We start from the raw sequence: 25,192 nt of genomic DNA, 5'->3' as shown, positions 1-25,192 counted from the left end.
CTCTCAGGCCCTTCAGGCCTTTGATTATTGGGTATAGTAGCCTATACTGGGTATTGTGTACAATAGTCTATACTGGGTATTGTGTACAATAGTCTATACTGGGTATTGTATACAATAGTCTATACTGGGTATTGTATACAATAGTCTATACTGGGTATTGTGTAAAGTAGTCTATACTGGGTATTGTGTACAATAGTCTATACTGGGTATTGTGTATGATAGTCTATACTGGGTATTGTGTACAATAGTCTATACTGGGTATTGTGTACAATAGTCTATACTACGTATTGGGCTAAGGATTACTGTAGATTCCTTATTTCACTCAAGTACTTATGGCGAAATGACTGATATATATGTCAAATTACGTGAACATGAATTCCCGAGTTGTCCATAAATCAAGAGTTCTTATACATGTATTTTAACAACAGGTAATTAAAAGCGAGTGAGCGATGCCTCTCGTGAAATCACACGATTATCAAATAAATTTCTATCATATATTTAGGAATCTATACAGTATATAATTGCCCAAGACTGGTTGACGATTTATACTATTACACATTTTTTTAAGTGAATATCATTTAGCAAAAAAGGATTTTCCAATTAATATTATTAGTTTTTCAAGTATTTGAAATACCTTACCTTGCCTCTTTTCAAAATCTACACTTATGCTGGTCGTGAAATATTGCATTATAATTGTAAGATTTGAAATGAGACTATTGGAACACACCGTTATGTATAGTGTTTAAGTTTTCTGTATTTGTTAAATGATTCCCTTGGCATCTGAGATTGTAGTCTGTGTGTGAAAGTCATTATATTCCATAATAGCTGAGTCTGACACACTGACACATTAGAAACAAGACCTTAAGACATTGAAGACTATCATGCAAGAACAATATTCATAAGAAAGCATTTTTAGCCCACATTGATGTCCTGCCTAGTTAATTGGCATTTGTTTTCTTCCTGAAACCCCATTATTATTACAGCAGCTCGTAGAAAACCCATGCTTCAAGGGTAATTGCCACAATCACCAGAAACTAAATTGTTCCCCAATATCCATATCTGGGAGCCGTTAATGGAGACCAGCACCATTAACACAGATTGTTTGATGGCTGTGTTGGATTATGTCAAATTGTAAGGTTTAAAAAGAAAACTCAGAAGTGAGGTATTAAGATAATAGAGCAGCACTGTTTATGGTTTCTTCTGATATCCTGTTGGGGCCTGTTCCTGGAAACTTCAGGCTGAAAACAACACATCATTCTTTGGCCTATATCCCATGCTGTTGCTAAGGAGGGAGTGTATAAGACAGATATAGTGCAGAGGGTGGAAATGACCCAGTTAACTACTTCAAAGACTGGATCAGGTTGTTCAATATTCAAACTTTCTTGAATAATGTAAAATTTTATGTGTTGCTAAGCCAACTGAGATTATTTCTGTGTGTTAAGTCAACCACATGTATCATAGGTTGTTTTTTTCCAAAGTTAGCCAAATGAAAGACTGGTACAATGTAGTGTAGGCAAAATTAATTTCTTTAAGTTTTACCAATTTTTTGTATCAAATTTTTAAGAAAATGGAATTTGTGACTTTGCTGCAGATATAATGGTCAATTAAAATCTTTTAAGGTAGATAATCTTTCTTTTTTGACTTTCCTTATACAAGGCCATTAATTGATTCAGAAATAGAAATGTGATTCTTTTTGTTACGTAAATTTTTTTATCTGATGTGAAAGATAGAATTTATTTTGGTCAACATAATGAGGATGCTGCATCAGATTAAGCATAGGTTGATCAATATGTGCTGATATTCCAGAATTTTATTATGTAATAACGTCTATCTCAGTTTCCCATTAAAGTTATAGGAGCTTTATAGAAATCACTTTGTATGTCTGACCACCAACACTTTGTTGTGGTAAAACATTTACAGCACTTTACTGTTGTCTTGGTCAGATGGCTGACAGTGATGGGGTGCATGCTGTTACTGATGGTGTCCTAACCATCAATCGTCTGTAGAATAGTCAGACTTGGGGTGAGCTAAGATATCTTCAATTTTTTTGTCATGCTTTTTTGTAGCCTGAGGTTGGGAGATTTAGGTCTCCCCCTCACTATGAATATGTCCTACCTGAAAATGCTCCTTAAGAAGGAGCGCGATAAAGATCCCAGGTAAGGCTGTGACATGCTTAGAGCATGTCTGATGCATTTCTGACACGCGTCATCTGCATGTATAGACATTAATGTGACATAGTCTTTTTATAACAAATCTAGAGGGTATTACTACATGCATGAAAAGATCAAACTTCATACCATGAATTTTATTGAAATTTGTCTGTTTGGCATTTAAGACTTTGCTAATTAATAGACGTATAGAGAGAGATCAGGTGGATATTTTGACTCAACAAAATGTTTCGCCTGATGAATTCTGCCGTAAAGCAGGTGAGCATTGTGGCCTATGATAGTAGTCTCTTTATAACATAGATCTGTTATTTAACTGCATGAGTCACAATTAAACCGTTTAAAGACAGATTTTCTGTGCAGCATCATTCCATTGTATTCCTAGTGTTCATAGTTCAATTTATTCACTCAAATTATGTAATGTGTGTGCATGCATGTGGCTACTGTAAACCAACTTTTATTTGTGTGCAAGGAATATTTACCAGATTCATGAGCGCCACTTTCTTGTTGTCTAGGACAAAACGTGTATGATTTTATACTGTAGCCTCATTTGCTGATATTTACATTTCCAGTGTTTTTGCCCTTGGTATATATCTTTTGCGAAATTTTCTCATGAATGTGCTTCGGTTGTGAGTAATGCACGTATAAATCTTGAAAAATATAGTAAATGTGCGTCTATTGTAATGGCTGAGAATTCCGACAGAAATGAAAGTAGAATGTAAATATACTGGTAAGAAATAAATTTCAGAAAATACGTGAGGGTATATGAACTGCAGCTCATCATGACATCTTACTTTTCATGAAACGCTAACACACTTCATGAAGTATGTATGCCTGAGCATGAAGTGCTACAATTCCTACCCTCATGTATTTTCAAAACTGAAATTTATTTCAAAATCCAATATCTCTGGAAACCAACTCTTTGAGATTTGTGAATAAAAGTAGTCACAAATAAAAATTGGTTCACAGTGCACACAATATTTACATAAACTCAACAACTGACTGAGGAAAACCAAAGTGTTCAAAGACTCCGGTATTTTAATGTCATGTCATATTCATCATTGTTTTGAATGAAATGATTTTATTAACACCTTATGTTACAGTGTCAAGGAAGGTAGGTATCCAATAGAAAAATGGAATAGTTTTGACTTTTTATCCTTTGTGGCACAGTTTAACATTTTGGACTGTTAATGAAAACTGCCTTTGAATATAAGTAGTGTAAATTACATGTATCAAATTGTGGTTGTCAAAATAAATATCTTATGGTAGTTTCTTGTTCATAATTCTGTTCTTAAGGCCCAGATTTACATGATAAAATAAGGAAAAAGGAGTAGAGAAAAACAGGGTGGCATAATTTGGTACAGTAACCTATATTTACCCCTGAATTCTGGACTATTAGTCAATACATTTAGAAAGTTTATCTTGAAATGATAATTTTTGGCAATTTTATTGCAAAATTGCTGAGATTGATTAAATGGTAAGAAATATTGAAGTAAATTACAGCATTTTGTTAAAGATGCACCACCTTTAAAAGTTGTCAAGCAGTATATTTTCAAGTACAAAACATTTCAATCGAAAGTATTTACAAATTAACGATTTCTTAGATTGAAGAGCATAGATTTACACTTTAATCATTTAATTGATGTTTAAGAATACCTTATGATTATTTTGTATTGATTGCTGATATACTCATAGTGGGTATGCATATATGCAAATAGTGCAAGTTGATGGGTCTTCAAATATTGACTTATATGGTGGGTTGGGGGGTTGTAATGCATATGTTACCTTATGAATGTTCTGATTACAATCATTGTAGGAAAAATTCCAACCATGCAACTTGTTTTAATATTCAAAGGAATAGTACACAAACAATTTTTGCCATGTTTGAATAAAACCCATTAATGTAAGGCAATAATCAGAATATGCTAGATTTCATGATATACTTTGATTTGAACACAGTTTGATTAGACAGCAAATAATGTGAGAAATTGTTGCTCAATGAATTATTGTGACATGCAGTTTGGGACAGTCAAACTCTCCGATGATACTGCCTGTAAGGTGTAGAATTAAGATTAGGGTACACACTGCGTATTTGTTGTGCTATTATTTTGACCAGGAAATTGCCGTAACAACTGTAAGTGCACTAATTTACGCTAGTATTGAAGCTTTTCTCTGTTCCTCAGGTGTGTATGTCCATATCGTTTTACCACGGTACTTTCATTTCCATAATATTCTGTTGTGGCGTAAAATTTTAGGATAACGAGAGTAAATTTTTATATTTTAATTAAACTAACTTTATTTCTTATTGCTTTTTAAAAATTTCAAGAATTGAGAAATTTTAAACTTAAACTGTCCATATTACAATTCCGATAAAAAAATGAAGAAAAAAGTCACAAATGCGAATGATGTCATTGTACACGGTAATTTGTAAATAAAAAATATTTTGCATGTGAAGTAAATTTAAGGTTGGTGCACCCTCCTGTGACATAACTTTTCACAAAATCAATGATTTATTTAAATTTATCCATAAGAACATGAATCTTGTTGGAGTCTTTTCCAATGCTTATTGTAAAAAATCTTGTTAAATATTAAATATTTCAAAAGATTAATTCATATATGAAAAATCAATGATATGTCACTAAATATTGAATCCATGGGCAATAACTCCCGTTTTCATTCAATTCTTCATCAAGTCCATTATGCGATAGATTTTCTTTCTTTTTTACAAACATTTTGTAAATTTTTGTAAAGACATATATATATAGATATATGTAATACACATTCTTTACTTTTATCAGATAATAATGCGAATATGGAGTTACCTTAAGTTTGCATATGACACAACGTGAAGTTTTCTTACAAAGTAACTTAAAGTTTGCATACATTATGCTTAACAGTTTGTTGATTGATGTAGATTGCAGTAAGAATTCTATATGAGAGATAGTCATTAAAATTGTGTAAAACATGTCTGTATCATGGAGAAAATTTCTTTCAGAATTGAATTTCTTTTTTGTAGATATAAAAGAATGAAGGAACGGTCTCGGATTGACCATAACTCGAAGCACCAGTTTGTGCAAGCCCTGCAACCTCTACAACTGCCATTCATAGTCCCAGTACCCACACAAGTAAGTGCTTTAATAAGTTAGAGCTTTACGGAAGCCGATAGGTGCCAGGGTATAGAATTAATATGTTGTACGATGTGACCGTTGAGACGAGCGAAGCCCATTAACATCTTGCAACACGACTTTTATCCGCCTCTTCATTTAACGCGGGAAATAAAACGCAGTTGATGTAAATAGTTACAAATTGTGACGTCATATTATCTGCAATGTTTTTTCTTCTCTCAAACCAAGCAAAAACAAAACGTTTGAAGCTATGAGAAAGCTTGTCTGGAATTTAAAAACATTTATTATACTTTCTAAACAATCTAATTATTTCAATTACGGGATTGTCAACGAAGTATACCGCAGTGACGGCGACATTTTCCCAGAAGCATTATGGGTAATACTCATCTTTTTTCAGCTGATGAAGAGCAAATCACGTGACTCATATCTGTAATCATTGAAGCGAGCTCGTCGTGGCTGCCACTTAATTTATCTGGTGGCTGCCACTTAATTTACTTGGTGGCTGCCACTTAGTTTATCTGGTGGCCGCCACTTGATTTATACATTGTGGTTGCCAATTTAAAAAACAATGTACTTTGTACTGCTGAGTGATTATTTTTGAAAGATTTAGAATAGTAACGCTGACATGTAGCATATAGAGAAATTCTCTTCTAACATTGTTGACAAGCAGAAAAGGAGCCTAAAAGCTTCTCTTTTACCCAAACTTAATACTCCTAGATTGGAGGGAGGGGCTCTGTTCATCCTTCAATTCATCAGTTCATTCATTATTACATTTTTACCATTCATAACTACCACCAAAAGGGTTGGATGGGGGCCAGTCTGCCAATATGTCTTATTTTGCATGTGAAAATAAAGTGGATGGGCAGCCCCCTGGTTCTATGTGGCTACGTTGGTATATTTAAGTATATACATTAAGATTTTCTTGTGTGTGAAGTAATTGAATCTGTTGACGTTTGATATCATGAACATTTATATAACTGTAAATTAACAGCACAATCAACGAACAATACTGCTACCCTTTTCATTTTGGAAGAGAGAGAGAGAGAGAGAGAGAGAGAGAGATGAATAACTGGTGCCACACTAGTTGTGACAATGTCTTTCACTGGTTATTATTAGCTTGAAGTGAGTTCTTTGAAATATCTTGTTATATCCTTGAAATCAACACTAGTATGCAGATTTCTACTACTGATGTAACATATCTGAGGGTGTGTGTGTGTTAGGATGAGAGAGATTTTGAGCATTACAGTCTGAAGGAATTGATGCTATTAACCATTCAGTTATGACAGGAACATAAATTGTGTAAATAAGTGAAACACTTCATAAACTGTGAAAAATGTCAAGATAATTTGGAGAATATGAATTTAAATTTATTGTAAATATTTACACATGCTTGTCCATTCTTATTATTAATTTTATGGTACTTTAATTTTCTGAATGAGGTATAAAAGTTTAGGGAGATTGAAGGTCGGTGGGAGCTGTACTTTGTTAATTGTATCCCTAAGCATGATATTCCTTCATGAAATTTTGTGAAGGAAAGGTTTCATCTGCACTTCATGAAAGATCAGCAATTAAAAGAAGTAGATCATCTGTAGTACATAAATTAGGTATATCTGAAAGTTCAAGAATAAGTAAATAACATTTCAGAGATAAATGCCCTTTACGTATAGTTTTATTGATTTGAACTCTGCGAGTCTTATGAGAACTCTTTGATTGGGCAGTATTTAACTGTCAGATAGAGAATTCTGCTACATGAAACTTTAACAGTAGAATAGCCAGATCAGCTACTGAAAATCCACAATTTTTTAGAAAGTTTAAACTCTGTAGCATGAAAGAAAAGTGTTCACCCTAGCAAGAGTTATGTTTCTTTGGAGAACGGTAAGATAATTTTTTTCCGTGACAGAGTGACAGTTATGGTGTGTGGGTTATGAAATTAATGCCCAAGCAGCCAACCCACATTATCTATCTATAATGGAAAAGGGAACAGGATATGGTGTCCTTTGAGATGCATTTAATGTGAACTTGTCACAGACCCCTCAGTCTTTGAAAAAGAAAGTTTGAGTCAGTTTGATGGGGAAGTTGATATTATGTTGATTACGGAGGTTGGAAGATGTCTGTGAGTGAAGTGTATTATGTGTCGAAGCATCATTTCTGGTGTGCTATCTACAGATTAATTTTTATCTTATTTGGCCTTCTCTTGCAATCAATTAGCAGCTCTTGAATTTCATTTTCTCTTTTAAGTAAATCAATAATATATGCTCTCAATATATTTTTGTGTCTGCAAAAATCAAATCATTTTGTCTGCCATACCTTAAAATAAATGTGTAACGCATGTTAAAGCACAAATTTTATGAGATGTATTAAACACCTTTTTTGAAGAATGTGATTGGAAATGATTTATTGACCTCCTTAACTTTTGCTGTTTTTTCCCCCACCTTTTGATTACACCTTTGATTACGTAGATTGTAGAAGGTTGCTAAGCGATGGACTCCAGTGCAGTTGATGTTTGTACAATTCTCCCTTCATTTAATAACTGTGTTTCAGAAAATACATGATACATTATCTAATGAATAATATGGTGTTTATCGCAATTCACCTTTGAATTAGAACGCTTTGGCCGATATAGTATTGCGTTGTGTGACGACACAATTGAATCTGTTTGTAATACAATTGCGAAATGCAACAGAAACTCTCATTGGTCCATATGTATAAGTCCGCCCAAATTCCCTTATACGGGAGTAGTCAGCATTTGAAAACTTGACGGCCAGATGCTAGATGGACAAAAAACTTCAAAGGAAGAAAGAGAAAAAGTTGTATTCTTGTGTTGTTGTCTCATAAATTTAATATTTAAAAAAATCTTAACATATTTTCCTACTATACTTGTGTCCAAACATACCTTCAAATATTTATTAAAGCCCCATACGACCCAAAAACTCGACCACAGCTTTTGATGATTTCGTTCGTAGACGTAGCCATGTTAGGTAGCCAATCAATTCGAATCCCGGTTCATTTTTATATTAGCACAATAGCGTCTGGATGTGTACTAATACCCCACAAATATTTTAGCTAAATTGTTTAAATAATATACCACCCCAGTCCTATTAAATGATAATTATTCAAATAGCTCTAGAGCTTATTTTACCTTTACAAAAACTGGTACAAAAATGTTTTAATATCTATTAATTATTCGTGTTGATAATAAATGAAGAGCGAATACATAACTTACAACCGATTTTATAAATAGATACCAATAGCAAGAGTTCGAAATGACCGGCTACCTAACATGGCTACGTCAACAAACGAAATCATTTGAAGCTGAGAGTTTTTGGGTGGCGTGTGGCTTTAATGAATATTTGATGGTATGTTTGGACGCAAGTATATAGTAGGAAAATATGTTAAGATTTTTTTATATTGAGTTTATGAGACAGCAACACAAGAATACACCGATTTCAGGCCTCAACCGTCCGCAGCTTTTTGTGACCCGTAAATCGAAGGTTTTTATAAGAGGTGGATCTTTTCAGAGAGCTATGTACAGTTCTCCAGCTACACTGAATCCGCTCGAGAGAGTGGGTGGGCTGTAATCGGCCAATGAAAACTCTTGTTGTATTACATCAAACATGTCATTCAAATTGTTCAATCGTCTCATTCAATTGTGTCGTCACACAACACAATACTATATCGGGTAAAGCGTTCTAATTCAAAGGTGAATTGCGACAATCCCTTGCATGCTTTTGTTGCTACGATATCACCAGTCAAAATGACGAATCATAATGTGCAGCACACTGAGTGAGGTCACAGAATTTGCAAATTATCTTTTTTTTTGTTATTGTCCAGGAATAAAAAAAATAGTTAAACAGAGGAATACTCATTCATTATAAGAAGAATGTGTGAACTTAATATATACATGTTTAAATGTAAAACTTCAGTATGATATATAGAGCAATTTTATTGTGTTTAGTCCAAAAAATTTTTTAAGACAAAAATGATAATCACTCTAAACACTCTAGAAATGGCATTTACATGGCAGATATGCATTTTTACGCATCTCTGATAAAGTATGTGGAAGATTTATTTAAAGTCTAAAAATAAGAGTTATAACATTCAACTAATAGGGGAAAATAAACAAATAAGAAAGAAAACTTTTCAAAATATATGGTAAATACCAACCGGTATTACATTTTTTAGATTGAAGGAGTAAATTGTATTATATTTTCGCAATAGTTTTGACATCGCATCAATATACCACATTCGTTTGATATTGTACCATTGTCATATAGTTGTGTGGAAAGTCATAATACAAAGTTGAGATAACAAAAGTTGATACAATTGTTTGTATTACAGTTAATTAAAAACTGTTAACTTTTGGAAAACAATGCCAATTGTTATCGCTGGTTTATGCATAGCAGTGTTCCATTTTATCCTTTCCATACTTTGGTAGATATACATGTAAAGAGAGGATATACTCAGCTTCAATGAAAACTTTACACAATCTAATCCATCTATTTTCATTAGAATCTCCATAATGTATTGGCAATTTATTATGACTAACATTTTGCCCCATTGTAATCCCTAAATGGTCCGTGACCTTGACCTTTCAACAAATTTTGTGATATAATTACCATCTTAGGATAAAAACTGAATAAAGGTTGGACTCTGTTTGGCTCAAGTTCAGAATTATGAGCACTGCACAAACATTATACAAACTGGTTACTATATCCATGGCAACTGTGTCATCTCTGAAATATCTTGTACCATAAAAAGTGTCTGTACAACATTTTCCACATTTGATAACATTGTTCTGATTTTATTATCACCATTTATTTCATATGTATTATAATAGTAGAAGAAGCATAAAATATAGTTTTCAAGATGATTTTCCACAGTATTAAATTAGTTTTTGTTACCATGGCAACAGAAATACCTTTTTGAATGTCCTTTTCAGGAAGTTCACAATCTAACCTTTTAGAACATTTACTTTATTATTGGTAGATAACACCAAAACTACACAGAAAATGCATTTTTATTAATTTACAGGAAATGCACTAACTGCTCTGCTATGTAAGGGGTTAAACACACTAAGAAATGCTAATTAAAGATATGCATTCACAATTTTTGCACAACAGCTTGCACAGGTCTTATAGATTTAATAGTATATTTAACAGAGTATCGTTTTAACATAATAAATAAATTCTGTACTCCTTTGTGCATGATTCCAAATTAAGAAACTTTAAATTTATTACACTACATATTTAAACTTCTATGAACAGTGATATTACAATGTGAATATGTTTTTGAAAAGTGTATAGGTAAGCTTCGAGCTTCATGTAAAATTTTATTCATAAATTGCACTTTAAGGTCCATCTTAATGATGAGTTTCAAATAAAGTTTACAACTTTGGAAATTTTTATAGTAAAACAAGAAATTTTGTGTTTAATATTTATTAACATTATAAGAGGAAAAAGGTCACAACTGATACAAAGATATTGATTATAATTTTTAAAAATTATATTTCTTAGACTGTTTTTACAGCTGGGTTTCTCATCTAGGATTTTATCACTTGGCAAATAGATAATCAAATCCCTCTTGCAGAATATGACTATCATTCTATCTTTATGATAATCCAGTTTAAGTTTGTATTATAATACTAAATTTATAGAGATAAAACTACATGTATGCTATTAGAATCAGCAAAATGTCTGACTTACCAGTAAGCAGGTCTGCACTTTTTTCTTAAATGTTAAAATTTAAGTATAAAAAGGTAAAATTCAATGCATTATGATGTACTAATAAGCATATAGACCCCCAGTTTTGTCTTCCATTTTGTAATATGTCATATAGGTAGATAGCAAAGATATACTTTGCAAAATTTTAAATCACTTTCTGGATTTATGAAATTTTTGTAGTGTTGTGTGGATCAATTGTTTTAATTTGGAGGTTATGAATAACCCTTTTGGCAAACTGTTCTGGGACACTTGGATCCCAGGGGGTTCCTTTAATGATGATGATTCAAGCGCCTTATTCTGGGACACGTAGATCCCAGGAGATTTCCTCGATGATGAAGATTCAAATACCTTAACCCACACACTGACACACCTCAACGAAAGTCCCACCCCAACCGAGTATTCGAAATTCCACGCAGCATCAGGTTCTTGTAGGTAAATAATTGATATGAAACTAGTGAAGTGTTCAACCTCTGGTACAAGGAACTGAAAGAAGATGGCAAGATAAGGTGTATTGATTAAGGTATATGAAATATTCACTGGGTGAGTGGGCATACATGAGATGTCTAAATCCTCGATACATTACGACACAATGGAAGTTGTGTGATGGATGATGGGATATGTTATGTCACAGGAAGATAATTGTACACAGGTAGGCATTGTGTCCACTCAAGCATTTTGGTGTGCTGTAATTTAGTCACTTGTCCAAAACGACAATCGTCAAATTGATTATTTTCTTACTTTTGCGTTGATAATATCATTGTTATTTGGAGATTAGTTTGTATATACTGGAAGTCTGTATAATGTTTTGCAGTAGTTTGTTGTTTTCACCTAAGAGTAATACCTGCATTGAAACTGTATGTTTGTTCATACCAATCTTATCATTAGGTCTGTTAAATTTAATTTAACATTTCCACATAGGTAAACCCACTTCAAAATAAAATTGAACCAAGTTCTCACAGGTATCCAATTATTATTCTGCATGAATACCATACTAAATCATTACAACAAATTAGTACTTTCCTGTAGGGTCGGGCTTCTGATTTCTCTGTTCGATTAATCACACATACAAAATTATCATAGAGTATGTATATAAATTTAAAGTGACAGGCCGGTTTGAAATGAATTACATGTTCTAGACATTCTGCTCCATTGCACACAGAGCTGGTTGGAAAATTGAAATGACCATTTGCAAAAAGTGCTCTTTGAAATTTGTTAATGACAGCTGAAATTGATGAACATTTTCTATCCTTTATTGAAATATAGATGTACTCTAAGCATGCTCTATGATTTAAGGAGAGAACATGTAAAATTAAAAAAAAAAATTGTAATTTAAAAAGATAATATTTGGAATATCTGTAGGAGACGTAATGTAGGAAGAGTGAAATCTTATGTTTGGCATGTATGTTCACCGCTGTGGTTAAACAAAAATCACTGCAATGACTGCCTAAGATGATCTAACAATCAGTTTCTTGTAGATAGATTATTTCTTTGGGCTAAATGGTCCTTCAAAGGTAACAATCAAACACAATTTCAGGGCTGCTTGTGTGGTCCTTTGGGAACTGCAGGCTGACTGCAGTCTGAATACCTTTACTTAACAGTACAAATTGTGCCAATCTCGGGTTTTCAATGAAGGGAAAATTTCCAATCATCAGCGGATTAGGAACCCTATGATGGAGAGATTACAAGTGTTGATTGTATAAAGGCTAAAAGTGCAGCGCTGTCATGTGCAGTATCCACTGTTGCATGCCTGAATTTGTTTTCTGTCGTCTTATTAGAACATTTAAATGGTCTTTATGCTGTGACAGTCTGATTGTTACTGAACAATAGAACTTTGTCAAAGTTAATTGACTGCAAGCAGATCATAAAACAAGTTAATTTTTTCTTTTATTTTGAACCCTTGCACTTGCATGTATTTTTGGATAATTAAAGTTTAAAAGTAACTTTTTTGTATTGAAAGAACAAGAACTAACATTGTTGAAATAATCATTCACATTTTATGTGTCTTTAGTGCAGTATACAGTTTTGTTCATTTAGTTCTATTGTTGTAAGGTTTTCATTTGAGAAATTTTCTTTTGTGTTAGTCTATGAATGGAAAGATTTCATAATAGAAACAAACGGCTCATTTGAAAACCAGAATAGAAACTTTTAGGTGACAGTATGTAGTTTGACTGAGATAACTGTTAGGTGACTAGCTGTGTGTAGTTTGACTGAGAGACAGGGCACAATTTGATGTAATGGATTTTATAAGGGGATTTAGAGGGCTGAACATTACCATGTGATGGGAAATGCCACTCAGGTTGCTGGGAAAGTTATTCCTCATCATCGGATCCCAGAACCTGATGTAAGTATACTGGGGGATCTTAGGTGGCAGCCAAATGGTTTCTCCAAACCGTATTTTACATTAACCAAGACAATTGTGCCTATTGAATCTGGACACTTAAGTTCCAGGAAAAATTGTCTGGGTAACTTTATATCAGAGAAATGAATAACAGACATGCAAACATTAGTTCCCAAGAAATATCTTCTTGAGGCCGAAGCATCCGAATACGGTACTCCAGCCAGCTAGAGGCTGATCAACTGCGACACTCTTACGTTATGTATATATTTCTTGTTTTATTTTCATTACATTTAAGATTTTATTTTCATCTTATATCATTTTATTTCTTTTTTTTTTTTTACCGAAGCATATAAGGAGCATAGGGACATTATCGGGGTCTTACCTGTAGGAGTACTGATTGACGTCAACCATGTTTGTTGCAGTATTTTTGCTCACTCGCTGTACGTGTGAAAAATATCTTTGTTTTGAACTTGATCTGAAATCACATGTGAGATATTAGCACTCAATCTTTAAAGAGGTTTTATATTATTTCCCAACATTGATACTATTAAGGAGTTTTGCTTAATTCAAAACCATATTTAAAAAATGTCATTGTCATGAAATTTCAGAGAATGTTTTATAATATATTTTAAAGCTCTAAATTTACATTGTAGTTGAAATCTTAATGGAACTGATTCACGAATTTTCCCCAAAACTGTTTTTCACTTTAAAATGATCAAATCTCCTGTCTTGTGTGTTTAAAAGGTTTCACAAAAAATTAAGGTTATACATTATAACAGAAGCTCATTACAGAGAGTTTTTTATATGTTGTGTAAACAAAGACTGATGTATGTTATTGTTTACAAAGTTTTGAAAATGTATGGTTTTTGATATAAGTTTATGATAAATACCACATTTCAAGTATTCTTTACTAGGTAAAATAGGTCATTTAAAAGTTAAATTAGTGTCTCTGCAAAATTACGATGCTTTGAATCACAAAATTAACATTTCACTAGTTTGTTTGAAAACATAAAGAACAAGCTAAAATATTGCACTAATTCTTGCATTAAGAAGGTCCAAATTTTGGTTGTCAACTTGAAATGAGTTACATTAATTTTCAACATAAAAAAATGAAAAATGTTTCTTTTAAAAAAAAATATGAACCAGTCCCTTTAAAGTTAGGATGTAGATTTAAAATCTTTTTAAATTTTATATACATGATGATGGCCAGTTAATGTAGGTGAATTATTATGAATGCAGAGACCTAATATTGCACCTTTCTGGATCATTATCATGAATGAGACCTAATATTACACCTTTCTGGATCATTATCATGAATGAGACCTAATATTACACCTTTCTGGATCATTATCATGAATGAGACCTAATATTACACCTTTCTGGATCATTATCATGAATGAGACCTAATATTACACCTTTCTAGATCTATAATTGCTGTATTTTGCTTAAGTCGATTTCTTAAAATTATGTTAATTTGACTGATACACAAACTAAGTAAATGATAAGTATTCAGGGAGTAATTAAATAACATGGAATTCTTATTATATCACGTTATTTCATTGCCTGTACATATCATATCTTAGGATATTACTTGCAAATATGGCATTGTTTTTATGATTTATGACAAGGCCCACCCGGGGGTAGGTTTGGGCGACAATAGGGGATCAAAGTTTTACATGCGATTATATAGGGAAAATCTTTAAAAATCTTTTTCTCCAGAACCATTGTGACAGGAAAGTACAAATTTACATAAAAGCTTCCTGACATAGTGCAGATTCAAGTTTGTAAAAATCAAAGCCCCTGGGAGTAGGGTGGGGCCACAATTGGGGATCAAAGTTTAACATACAAATATATAGGAAAAATCTTTAAAAATCTTGTTCTCAAGAACCATTGGGACGGAGAAGTTTACAAATTTGTAAAAATCATAGCCCCTGGAGTAGGTTGAGGCCACAATAGGGATAAAGGTTTTACATGCAAATATGTAGGAAAAATCTTTGAATAGTGACTCAGGTGAGCGATGTGGCCTATGGGCCTCTTATTTGTCTTTTGACGTAGTTGAAGCACATATACATATAGGTGAATGTTATGTACCATAACTCTTACTTTTTAGCCGAGTTGCAACGAAGTTGAACTCGGCTATTGGTTTGGTGATGCGGGCGGGCATGCGTCAACAATGGGTTTCCGGTTGATAACTCGAAAAGTTTACAATCTAATCAAATGAAACTTAGATATATTGTTGGGTACCAGGTAAGGAAGACCCCTATTAATTTTGGAGAAAAACGGTCAAAGGTCAAGCTCACAGTGACTGAAAATAGAATAAAAATTTCAGAAAAATTTGGTTTACGGATGATAACTCAGAAAGTTTAAATCCGAATCAAATGATACTTAAAGATATTGTTATGTACCAGGTAAGGAAGACCCTTATTGATTTTGGAGAAATTAGGTCAAAGGTCAAGGTCATAATGACCAAAAATAGATTTAAAATTCCACACACAAAAATTTGGTTTCAGGAGGATAACTCAAATTTTTTTAAATTTGAATCAAATGAAATTTGGATATATTGTTGGATACCAGCAAAGCAAGGCCCCTATTGAATTTGGAGAAAAAGGTCAAAGGTCAAGGTCACAGTGACCGAAAATAGATTGAAAACTTCAGACAAATATGATTTCTGGACAGTAACTCGAAAAGTTTAAAACTGAATCAAATGAAACTTGGTTATATTTTTGGATAGCAGGTTAGGAAGACCCCCTATTGATTTTGGAGAAAAAAGTTTAAATCCGAATATTCACAATTATAACTATGCCACATCATTCCTGACTTTACAATGTATCCCATGCAACTCGGCTCATGCACCCCTGGGTGCATAATTGTATTGATTTTTCACTTTAAAGTTGATCCCTAAGAATTATTTTATAAAGCTATGGAAAATGAAAGGGGATACATCAGTTTTAGTGTACTAAAACAATTCTTCCTAGTTTTTCATTGTTTTGGTAGAATAATTCTTTATCAATAATTAACATGTATAAAAGTTGTGAATAAAAGATTTTAAAAAATGTAATTTAAAGTTTTAATTGCTGTTATCAATCAGTTTCATTTTATTTATTATTGATAAGATATTATGGATTTGGAGTGACAGAGTTTAAATGAGTGTAGATTGTGTGAGAATCTGATTTGAATGTGTAAACAGGATGTGATAGGTGATATCTGATTTGAATGTGTAAACAGGATGTGATAGGTGATATCTGATTTGAATGTGTAAACAGGATGTGATTGGTGATATCTGATTTGAATGTGTAAACAGGATGTGATTGGTGATATCTGATTTGAATGTGTAAACAGGATGTGATTGGTGATATTTACAAACATAAGGGTGTTACAATGGGGTCAGCATTGGTCATTGTATTGTATTCTGGTCATCAACACTTTCTGTTGCAACAGTGCTTATTTAGACTTACATCATACTTCTACAAGATGTGAAATCAACATTTGTTTGTATATTCTAGAAATACCTGCAAAAGTTTTTCTTGCAATATTTGAATATTTGTTATCATCTTCTCAAGCCACGGTCCGGAGTTCACATATAGCTCTCTCCTACCCACCAGATGGGAGAGGATTGTACATATTGGCCGTGGTTTGCAACGATGATTTGTCACAGCTAACCATGCAGTCACTTTGATTATTTACGTACACAATATGTATGTATGGCTGTTGTAGTCGTTACTAGTCCTGATGGATTCACATATGAAAAAAAAAAATGGTGGGGCTTCAATTTTCTTAATGATCCAGGCCCTTCAGCATCTGGGCAAAAAAATTGTTTTGGGGCATAGTGGATGTGATTCAGTTATTGATGCAGCTTTGCTCTTAACCAACGTGTCTGAAATCAGGGCTGCCTTGTACTCAGTAGTTAATGTTGTTTACACACAGGCGGATGCTGGATTTTTCCGACTTTGTAATATATTTAAATTCAAGTGGAGATGTGGCTCAAATGGATCCTTCTTTGAATCTCTGAGCATTTGATTTAGTTTCATAATCAAAATATAGTAAAGAAATTAGATAAGAGGTCAGTTTTAATGTTTTGTGTGGGCTATAATCTGTTCTGGGATTTCGGGATTATGGGTTTCATGAGTGGAAGATAAATCAAAGATGTCACATTGACCAAATACTCTGTGACCTGTAAATCTGATTAAAGCTGTGAAACATCAGTCTACTGTCCACTATCAAGTGGCATAGAAATATACAGATATGATAAAAATTGCCACAGTTTCAATTAATAGTTGACAGATTGAAAGTTAAAAGGAACACAGTTGAAAATTGTTTTCAATATTGGAAGGTATGTGCTTTGATTAATTATAAGACATTCACTCTATGCCCAGCTCATGAATATTTAACTAGCTTACTGTTGGCATTCTGTTGCTATTAGAAACCAAGGTCAGTCGGAAACTTTCAGCATTGTGTTTGACTGATTAATTAATTAAGAATCATACTATCGCAGTGAAGTTAAATACTAAGTGATCATTTAATGATGAATTGTCGATTTAAATCCCGGGTTGTAGATCGTCCTAGGTGTATTGAGGTGTCAGTGGTTAAGTCGTAGGGGAGAACACGGATTTTACATCGCCTCCTAATTCAGAAAATCACAACAAACATTAAAAAGTATTATAGACATTTTAAGAAATCTTTAATAGGGAATATAAAAGGTATTAGTTGTCCAGTGTTATAGGGGATCTAACGAATTGCCGAGTATTATAAGAATGATATAACATTGATCCCCTCTTTGTTTTGTGTAAGCTGTTTTATAAGAAAATTGAAAGCTGATAATCTTTTCAGTGTTTTATCCTAGTAGTTAGTCGGTAAATGTCATTTTGAAGTGAACACGTTGAATATTAGTAAATGATGTTAGGATGCTACCTGCTACTCTCTGTTCTTGTCATTCTGTGAAGTTATTGAAGGATAATGCATGAGAATATTTCACATCGGAAACAGGTTAGTCTGAAATCTTAGAATCATGCATGGATAGTTTTTTTTATCATTTTTACACTTAGTACAAGGGTACTGAGTAAGTCTAGATTATTCAGAAATTGAAATATATCTGGAAGTCCGTATTGCTTTTCCTTTACTTTGACTAATGTGTTTGGAATTTCTCTTTTCCCACTTATTCATCGCAACATTGTTGCATACTTGTATCAGACTAACATTTTTTTTTGAAATGTTATTTTTAAAAAATGGGGTCGGAGAAGACGGAACAATGGCCTTGCATGTTCTGTCTACATATTGCCATCTCTTGTATAAATACCATTTCCATTTGTGCACTTTAGCGTGCATAATTTTGTTTGCTAAAAATTAAATATCCCATAATGAACTTCTTTGAGCTCTTAAATGCACACAATTTTTATAGGGTGCAATTGCTGTTAAGCTGTATTATTGTTGAAAGACCTTTGTCAAAAAAAAGTCTTTAGTATGGTTTAATTGCAGAAGTTTTTTCAACAAGGATGGTTTAAGTTGAGAAGTTTTTTCAACAATTCTAGATTTAAAATTGTCATTAAACTAGTCATTTGATTAGAGTTTTATGTAACTGTCTCTCTCCTAAGTTACACCCCCCCCCCCCCCTTCAATACTTTGTATCAGATACATGAATACCTAGTAACTTCTTTTTTTGGAGGTATATATGAAATGAAAAGTCTGATAGTTGAGGACAACACAACAAAACTTCCAAGTACTGCTACATACCAATAGTGCAAAATCACATTATTATCAGATCTGTTGTCTAGGTGATGCAGTGCACTTTTGAAGTAAACAATGTTCATTATACAATGAATGGTATATACTGTAAATGTATTACATTTGGCTGTGTATTCTATTTAGCGCCTTTGGCGGAACGCAGCTTCCGCTAAATCAAGTACGTCGCTAAATGCCATCCGTAAATCTAGATGTTTAAAGTAATTCAGGAATGCGCTAAATCAAATCTACACTAACTTGTTGAAAAAACGATTTCCGCCAAATATCGTACACGCCAAATATAATACGTTTACAGTAATTTGCCCTGGTCACATGAGACTTGTACTGTGTGTGAGTTGCCATGAGCTAAGTAATATCTAGAGATAAGTACTTTCTGTGTGTGTAAAAGTTACCTCCCCTATATGTCCGATGGTAACATTGGCAGTTGATGTATGATATACATTCATGATATTTGTAACTGAATAGCAGTATGTCAGAGGAGAAACAGCAATGGATTCTCTGTTTTAAGAATATCAAGACATGTCATTTTGAGTTTAAATTCTTTGATTAATTTGTTTGGAATGCATCCATCATCATGCAATAGCACTATGATCTACTTAAACCAACACTTTATAAAGGAAGCTGGCAGGCTGAGAAATCTTCGGTGTAATTATGTAAACACCTCCACTGGATGTTAATGAACCTGTGTAAGTCCTGTTGGGAAGACAAGTAGTTCCCTCTGTAAGGTAAAAGTTACAACCATTGTTTTTATGACAAATTTGAACTCGGCTTAAAAAATGGTGTCTGGGAATCAACTTTTCACTTTTCTTTGAAATTTCTTAAGTACTGTTTGAATTCTTACCTAGTAAACTTTACATGATCAACCTTTATGATTTTACTCTTGGCTAACAAAATTTGGTAATTAAGAATCACCAAGTCTGTTTGTCTGTCCTAGCTTCCACCCCACTATTTTTTTTTTGTCCTGGCCATTACTCTGTAACAGAGAGACACCAGAAGCTCATACTTGGCATTTGTTTATGGCTAAATGATGTGCCGTGACCCTGAAACAAGTTCAATTTGCAAGGTCAAGGTCACTGTTATAAAAAAGTGTGTTTTTCTGGGCCATATTTTTGTAATGGAGACATTATAAGGATGATACTTTGCACAAAGGTTGCTTATGGCCAGGTGGTGTGTTATGACTCTGGCTCAAGGTCTTTTTGCCAAGGTCAAGGTCACTGGAAAAAAAAAAAATTTATTTGAGTCATAATTTTATAACACAGAATTATTAGTTGCGCATACTTGGCACAAAGTTTGCTTTTTGCCAAGAAGTCGCAGGTTATAAAAGGTTTGAATTTTTTAGTCCATAACTGTGATCAAATGCTTGACACAAAGGCTGCTTTTGGCCAAGTAGTGTGTCATGATTCTGGCCCAAAGTAATTTCTTTCATTCAGAACTACATACATTATCTACATGTTAATTCCATGTTTTCCTTTTCATTCTTTTAACATTTTGCATGCTTAGGTTTTACCACTTGAATACATATGAGATCCTTTGAATGTATGAATTTAGTTGTTACTAAGGACCACATCCCCTCAATATTGTGTTGTATGAAAAAATGATTAATAGTTAAAGGTCATCCATGCACAAACTCCAACTCTAGTATCAATACCCATACAGTCTTTAAAGAACTACTGATGCAATCTATATTCCAAGTTCTCTCTGTAACTGTCTCCTAGTTCTATATTCCAGGTTCTCTCTGTAAATGTCTCCTAGTTCTATATTCCAGGTTCTGTAATGGTCTCCTAGTTCTATATTCCAGGTTCTGTAACTGTCTCCTAGTTCTATATTCCAGGTTCTGTAACCGTCTCCTAGTTCTATATTCCAGGTTCTGTAACTGTCTCCTAGTTCTATATTCCAGGTTCTGTAACTATCTCCTAGTTCTACATTCCAGGTTCTGTAACTATCTCCTAGTTCTATATTCCAGGTTCTGTAATTGTCTCCTAGTTCTATATTCCAGGTTCTGTTACTATCTCCTAGTTCTATATTCCAGGTTCTATATCTGTCTCCTAGTTCTATATTACAGATTCTGTATCTGTCTCCTAGTTCTATATTCCAGGTTCTGTAACCGTCTCCTAGTTCTATATTCCAGGTTCTGTAATTGTCTCCTAGTTCTATATTCCAGATTCTGTATCTGTCTCCTAGTTCTATATTCCAGATTCTGTATCTGTCTCCTAGTTCTATATTCCAGGTTCTGTAACTATCTCTTAGTTCTATATTCCAGGTTCTATATCTGTCTCCTAGTTCTATATTCCAGGTTCTCTCTGTAATTGTCTCCTAGTTCTATATTCCAGATTCTGTATCTGTCTCCTAGTTCTATATTCCAGGTTCTGTAACTGTCTCCTAGTTCTATATTCTAGGTTCTGTAACTATCTCCTAGTTCTATACTCCAGGTTTAACTGTCTCCTAGTTCTATATTCCAGGTTCTGTAACTATCTCCTAGTTCTATATTCTAGGTTCTGTAATTGTCTCCTAGTTCTAAATTTCATGTTCTCTCTGTAAATGTCTCCTAGTTCTATACTCTAGGTTTATCTGTCTCCTAGTATTATATTCCAGGTTCTGTAACTATCTCCTAGTTCTATATTCCAGGTTCTGTAATGGTCTCCTAGTTCTATATTTCAGGTTCTGTAACTGTCTCCTAGTTCTATATTCCAGATTCTCTCTGTAATTATCTCCTAGTTCTATATTCCAGGTTCTGTAACTATCCCCTAGTTCTATATTCCAGGTTCTATATCTGTCTCCTAGTTCTATATTCCAGGTTCTGTAATGGTCTCCTAGTTCTATATTCCAGATTCTCTCTGTAATTATATCCTAGTTCTATATTCCAGGTTCTCTCTGTAATGATATCCTAGTTATATATTCCAGGTTCTGTAACTGTCTCATAGTTCTATATTCCAGGTTCTGTATCTGTCTCCTAGTTCTATATTCCAGGTTCTGTAATTGTCTTCTAGTTCTATATTCCAGGTTCTCTCTGTAATTATATCATAGTTCTATATTCCAGGTTCTATATCTGTCTCCTAGTTCTATATTCCAGATTCTGTAATTGTCTCCTAGTTCTATATTCCAGGTTCTATATCTGTCTCCTAGTTCTATATTCCAGGTTCTGTAACTCTCTCCTAGTTCTATATTCCAGGTTCTATATCTGTCTCCTAGTTCTATATTCCAGGTTCTGTAACTGTCTCCTTGTTCAATATTCCAGATTTTAATAACAGTCTCCTAGTTCTACATTCCAGATTCTCTCTGTAATTATATCCTAGTTCTATATTCCAGGTTCTATATCTGTCTCCTAGTTCTATATTCCAGGTTCTGTAATTGTCTCCAAGTTCTATATTCCAGATTCTCTCTGTAATTGTCTCCTAGTTCTATATTCCAGATTCTCTCTGTAAATGTCTCCTAGTTCTATATTCCAGGTTCTATATCTGTCTCCTAGTTCTATATTCCAGGTTCTGTAACTGTCTCCTAGTTCTATATTCCAGGTTCTATATTCTGTCTCCTAGTGCTATATTCCAGATTCTGTAACTTTCTCCTAGTTCTATATTCCAGGTTCTGTAACTCTCTCCTAGTTCTATATTCCAGGTTCTATATCTGTCTCCTAGTTCTATATTCCAGATTTTAATAACAGTCTCCTAGTTCTACATTCCAGATTCTCTCTGTAATTATATCCTAGTTCTATATTCCAGGTTCTGTAACTGTCTCCTTGTTCTATATTCCAGATTTTAATAACAGTCTCCTAGTTCTACATTCCAGATTCTCTCTGTAATTATATCCTAGTTCTATATTCCAGGTTCTATATCTGTCTCCTAGTTCTATATTCCAGGTTCTATATCTGTCTCCTAGTTTTATATTCCAGGTTCTGTAACTATCTCCTAGTTCTATATTCCAGATTCTGTAACTGTCTCCTAGTTCTATATTCCAGGTTCTATATCTGTCTCCTAGTTTTATATTCCAGGTTCTGTAACTATCTCCTAGTTCTATATTCCAGGTTCTGTAATTGTCTCCTAGTTCTATATTCCAGGTTCTGTAACTCTCTCCTAGTTCTATATTCCAGGTTCTGTAATGGTCTCCTAGTTCTATATTCCAGGTTCTGTAATGGTCTCCTAGTTCTATATTCCAGGTTCTGTATCTGTCTCCTAGTTCTATATTCCAGATTCTCTCTGTAACTGTCTCCTAGTTCTATATTCCAGGTTCTGTAACTTTCTCCTAGTTCTATTTTCCAGGTTCTGTAATTGTCTCCTAGTTCTATATTCCAGATTCTGTATCTGTCTCCTAGTTCTATATTCCAGGTTCTGTAATGGTCTCCTAGTTCTATATTCCAGGTTCTGTAACTCTCTCCTAGTTCTATATTCCAGGTTCTATATCTGTCTCCTTGTTCTATATTCCAGATTTTAATAACAGTCTCCTAGTTCTACATTCCAGATTCTCTCTGTAATTATATCCTAGTTCTATATTCCAGGTTCTATATCTGTCTCCTAGTTCTATATTCCAGGTTCTGTAATTGTCTCCAAGTTCTATATTCCAGATTCTCTCTGTAATTGTCTCCTAGTTCTATATTCCAGGTTCTATATCTGTCTCTTAGTTCTACATTCCAGATTCTCTCTGTAAATGTCTCCTAGTTCTATATTCCAGGTTCTATATCTGTCTCCTAGTTCTATATTCCAGGTTCTGTAACCGTCTCCTAGTTCTATATTCCAGGGCCCATATTTACTAAAGTTCGTAGACGTAAACTTAGCGTAAATCTAGACGTAGCGTACGTTTACGTATGGGACGGTATTCACTAACAGTCGTAGACGTAGATTTACGTCAGAAATAAGCGTAACTCTACGTGTGCTATACTAGTACACGTAAGCTGATCGTAACTTTAAAGCAATGGCGACTTGTCATTTGTATCGATAATTTCTTGCGTAAAGACCTTACAAACCCTCTAGATGCATATAAGCTGGTTAGTAATACACAAATTAATTGTATTTATTCAGATTATCGTTTTCTTTGAGATCATCTGCAATTGTGACAATTCTCAAAATTTTGAGCCCGATCTAATTTACCTTGTGGCGGATCTCAGTCTGATTTAAAATCAAACCTCTCACTTCGCTCGATATACGGACAGTCGCTGTCCGTATATCGAGCAAAGTGCGAAATTTGATTTTAATCAGACTGGGTGGATCTAACCTTGCCTTTAGAAATAATTGGGAAGCTTTTTATTTTAGTCATGCAGGTCATTTAAAAAAAAAGAATATTTGCCATTTATCTTATTATATAGGGTAGGTCTAGCATCTTTCAGGGAAATACATTTTTTTAATTTTCCAAACATGGTGGAATTAATGTATATATATGCAATCAAACATGCAATGTTTTAGATTTGAAAAGAAGAGAGTCACTGTGTGTACAAGAATACATGGTGATCGACACCTATAGAAAAACTATTTCTACTTATAGATATGTGATCTTTACTTTGTGGTTATAAGCAAATATTGGTAGTCCAAATAACTATTTGTTACATTGTAACTTACACAACAGGGAAATGAGCCTCTAAATAAATATTTCTTTAAAAAAAAAGATATGCATTTCATTCCAAGAATACAATTTTGTGTAATTTGTTTCAGAGAGCAATTGTGATGCCTACTAGTGTAGTCATGTGTAGACTTTCAATCTTTCAGAGTGCCATTTCCTTTAACTATAATCCTACAGGAGTCAAACCTTCATTGATAATGCTTATATATGAATCTTTCTACCTTTCATGATTTGTATGTAATTGACCTTTATATGTGACCAGCTAGGTAAAAGTCTTTGCAGTGTATACATGTATTACCAAACTCCAAGGATGATGCCTTCAACATACATATTATTTTGTTGAAGCCCCCCCCCCCCCCCCCCCCCCCCCCCCCCCCAATTTACAAAAATCTCACCGATAAAAGTTCATTCTGAAGATTTCTCACATTAAACCGACATGTACTAATGCTCCTCTTTAAAAATTTTAACCCACCAGACAACTTTGTTGACAAATATTAAAGATTTATTTATTATGTCATCTTTTTAATATCAAGATGCTAAAATCATTCTAGAAATGGAAGTAGT

At 33.6% G+C, this 25,192-nt stretch overlaps 1 protein-coding gene across 6 annotated transcripts in view; it reads left to right on the top strand.

Moving 5' to 3' along the window:
- Positions 1 to 25,192, top strand: part of LOC125645842 (dual specificity tyrosine-phosphorylation-regulated kinase 4-like) — a 72,599-nt gene that overhangs the window by 19,814 nt on the left and 27,593 nt on the right. For 5 of the 6 annotated variants that reach the window (XM_056142739.1, XM_056142741.1, XM_056142740.1 and 2 more), the window contains 2 exons: positions 2,067 to 2,156; positions 5,182 to 5,290. In XM_056142739.1, coding sequence (XP_055998714.1) covers positions 2,067 to 2,156; positions 5,182 to 5,290 — 199 coding nt within the window. The remainder of the gene's footprint in view (positions 1 to 2,066; positions 2,157 to 5,181; positions 5,291 to 25,192) is intronic. The other variant, XM_056142743.1, reaches the window with a different exon arrangement.

The sequence above is a fragment of the Ostrea edulis genome, chromosome 6 (assembly GCF_947568905.1).
Source record: "Ostrea edulis chromosome 6, xbOstEdul1.1, whole genome shotgun sequence".
Taxonomy (NCBI): domain Eukaryota; kingdom Metazoa; phylum Mollusca; class Bivalvia; order Ostreida; family Ostreidae; genus Ostrea; species Ostrea edulis.
This window is presented reverse-complemented; position numbering and strand designations above follow the sequence as displayed.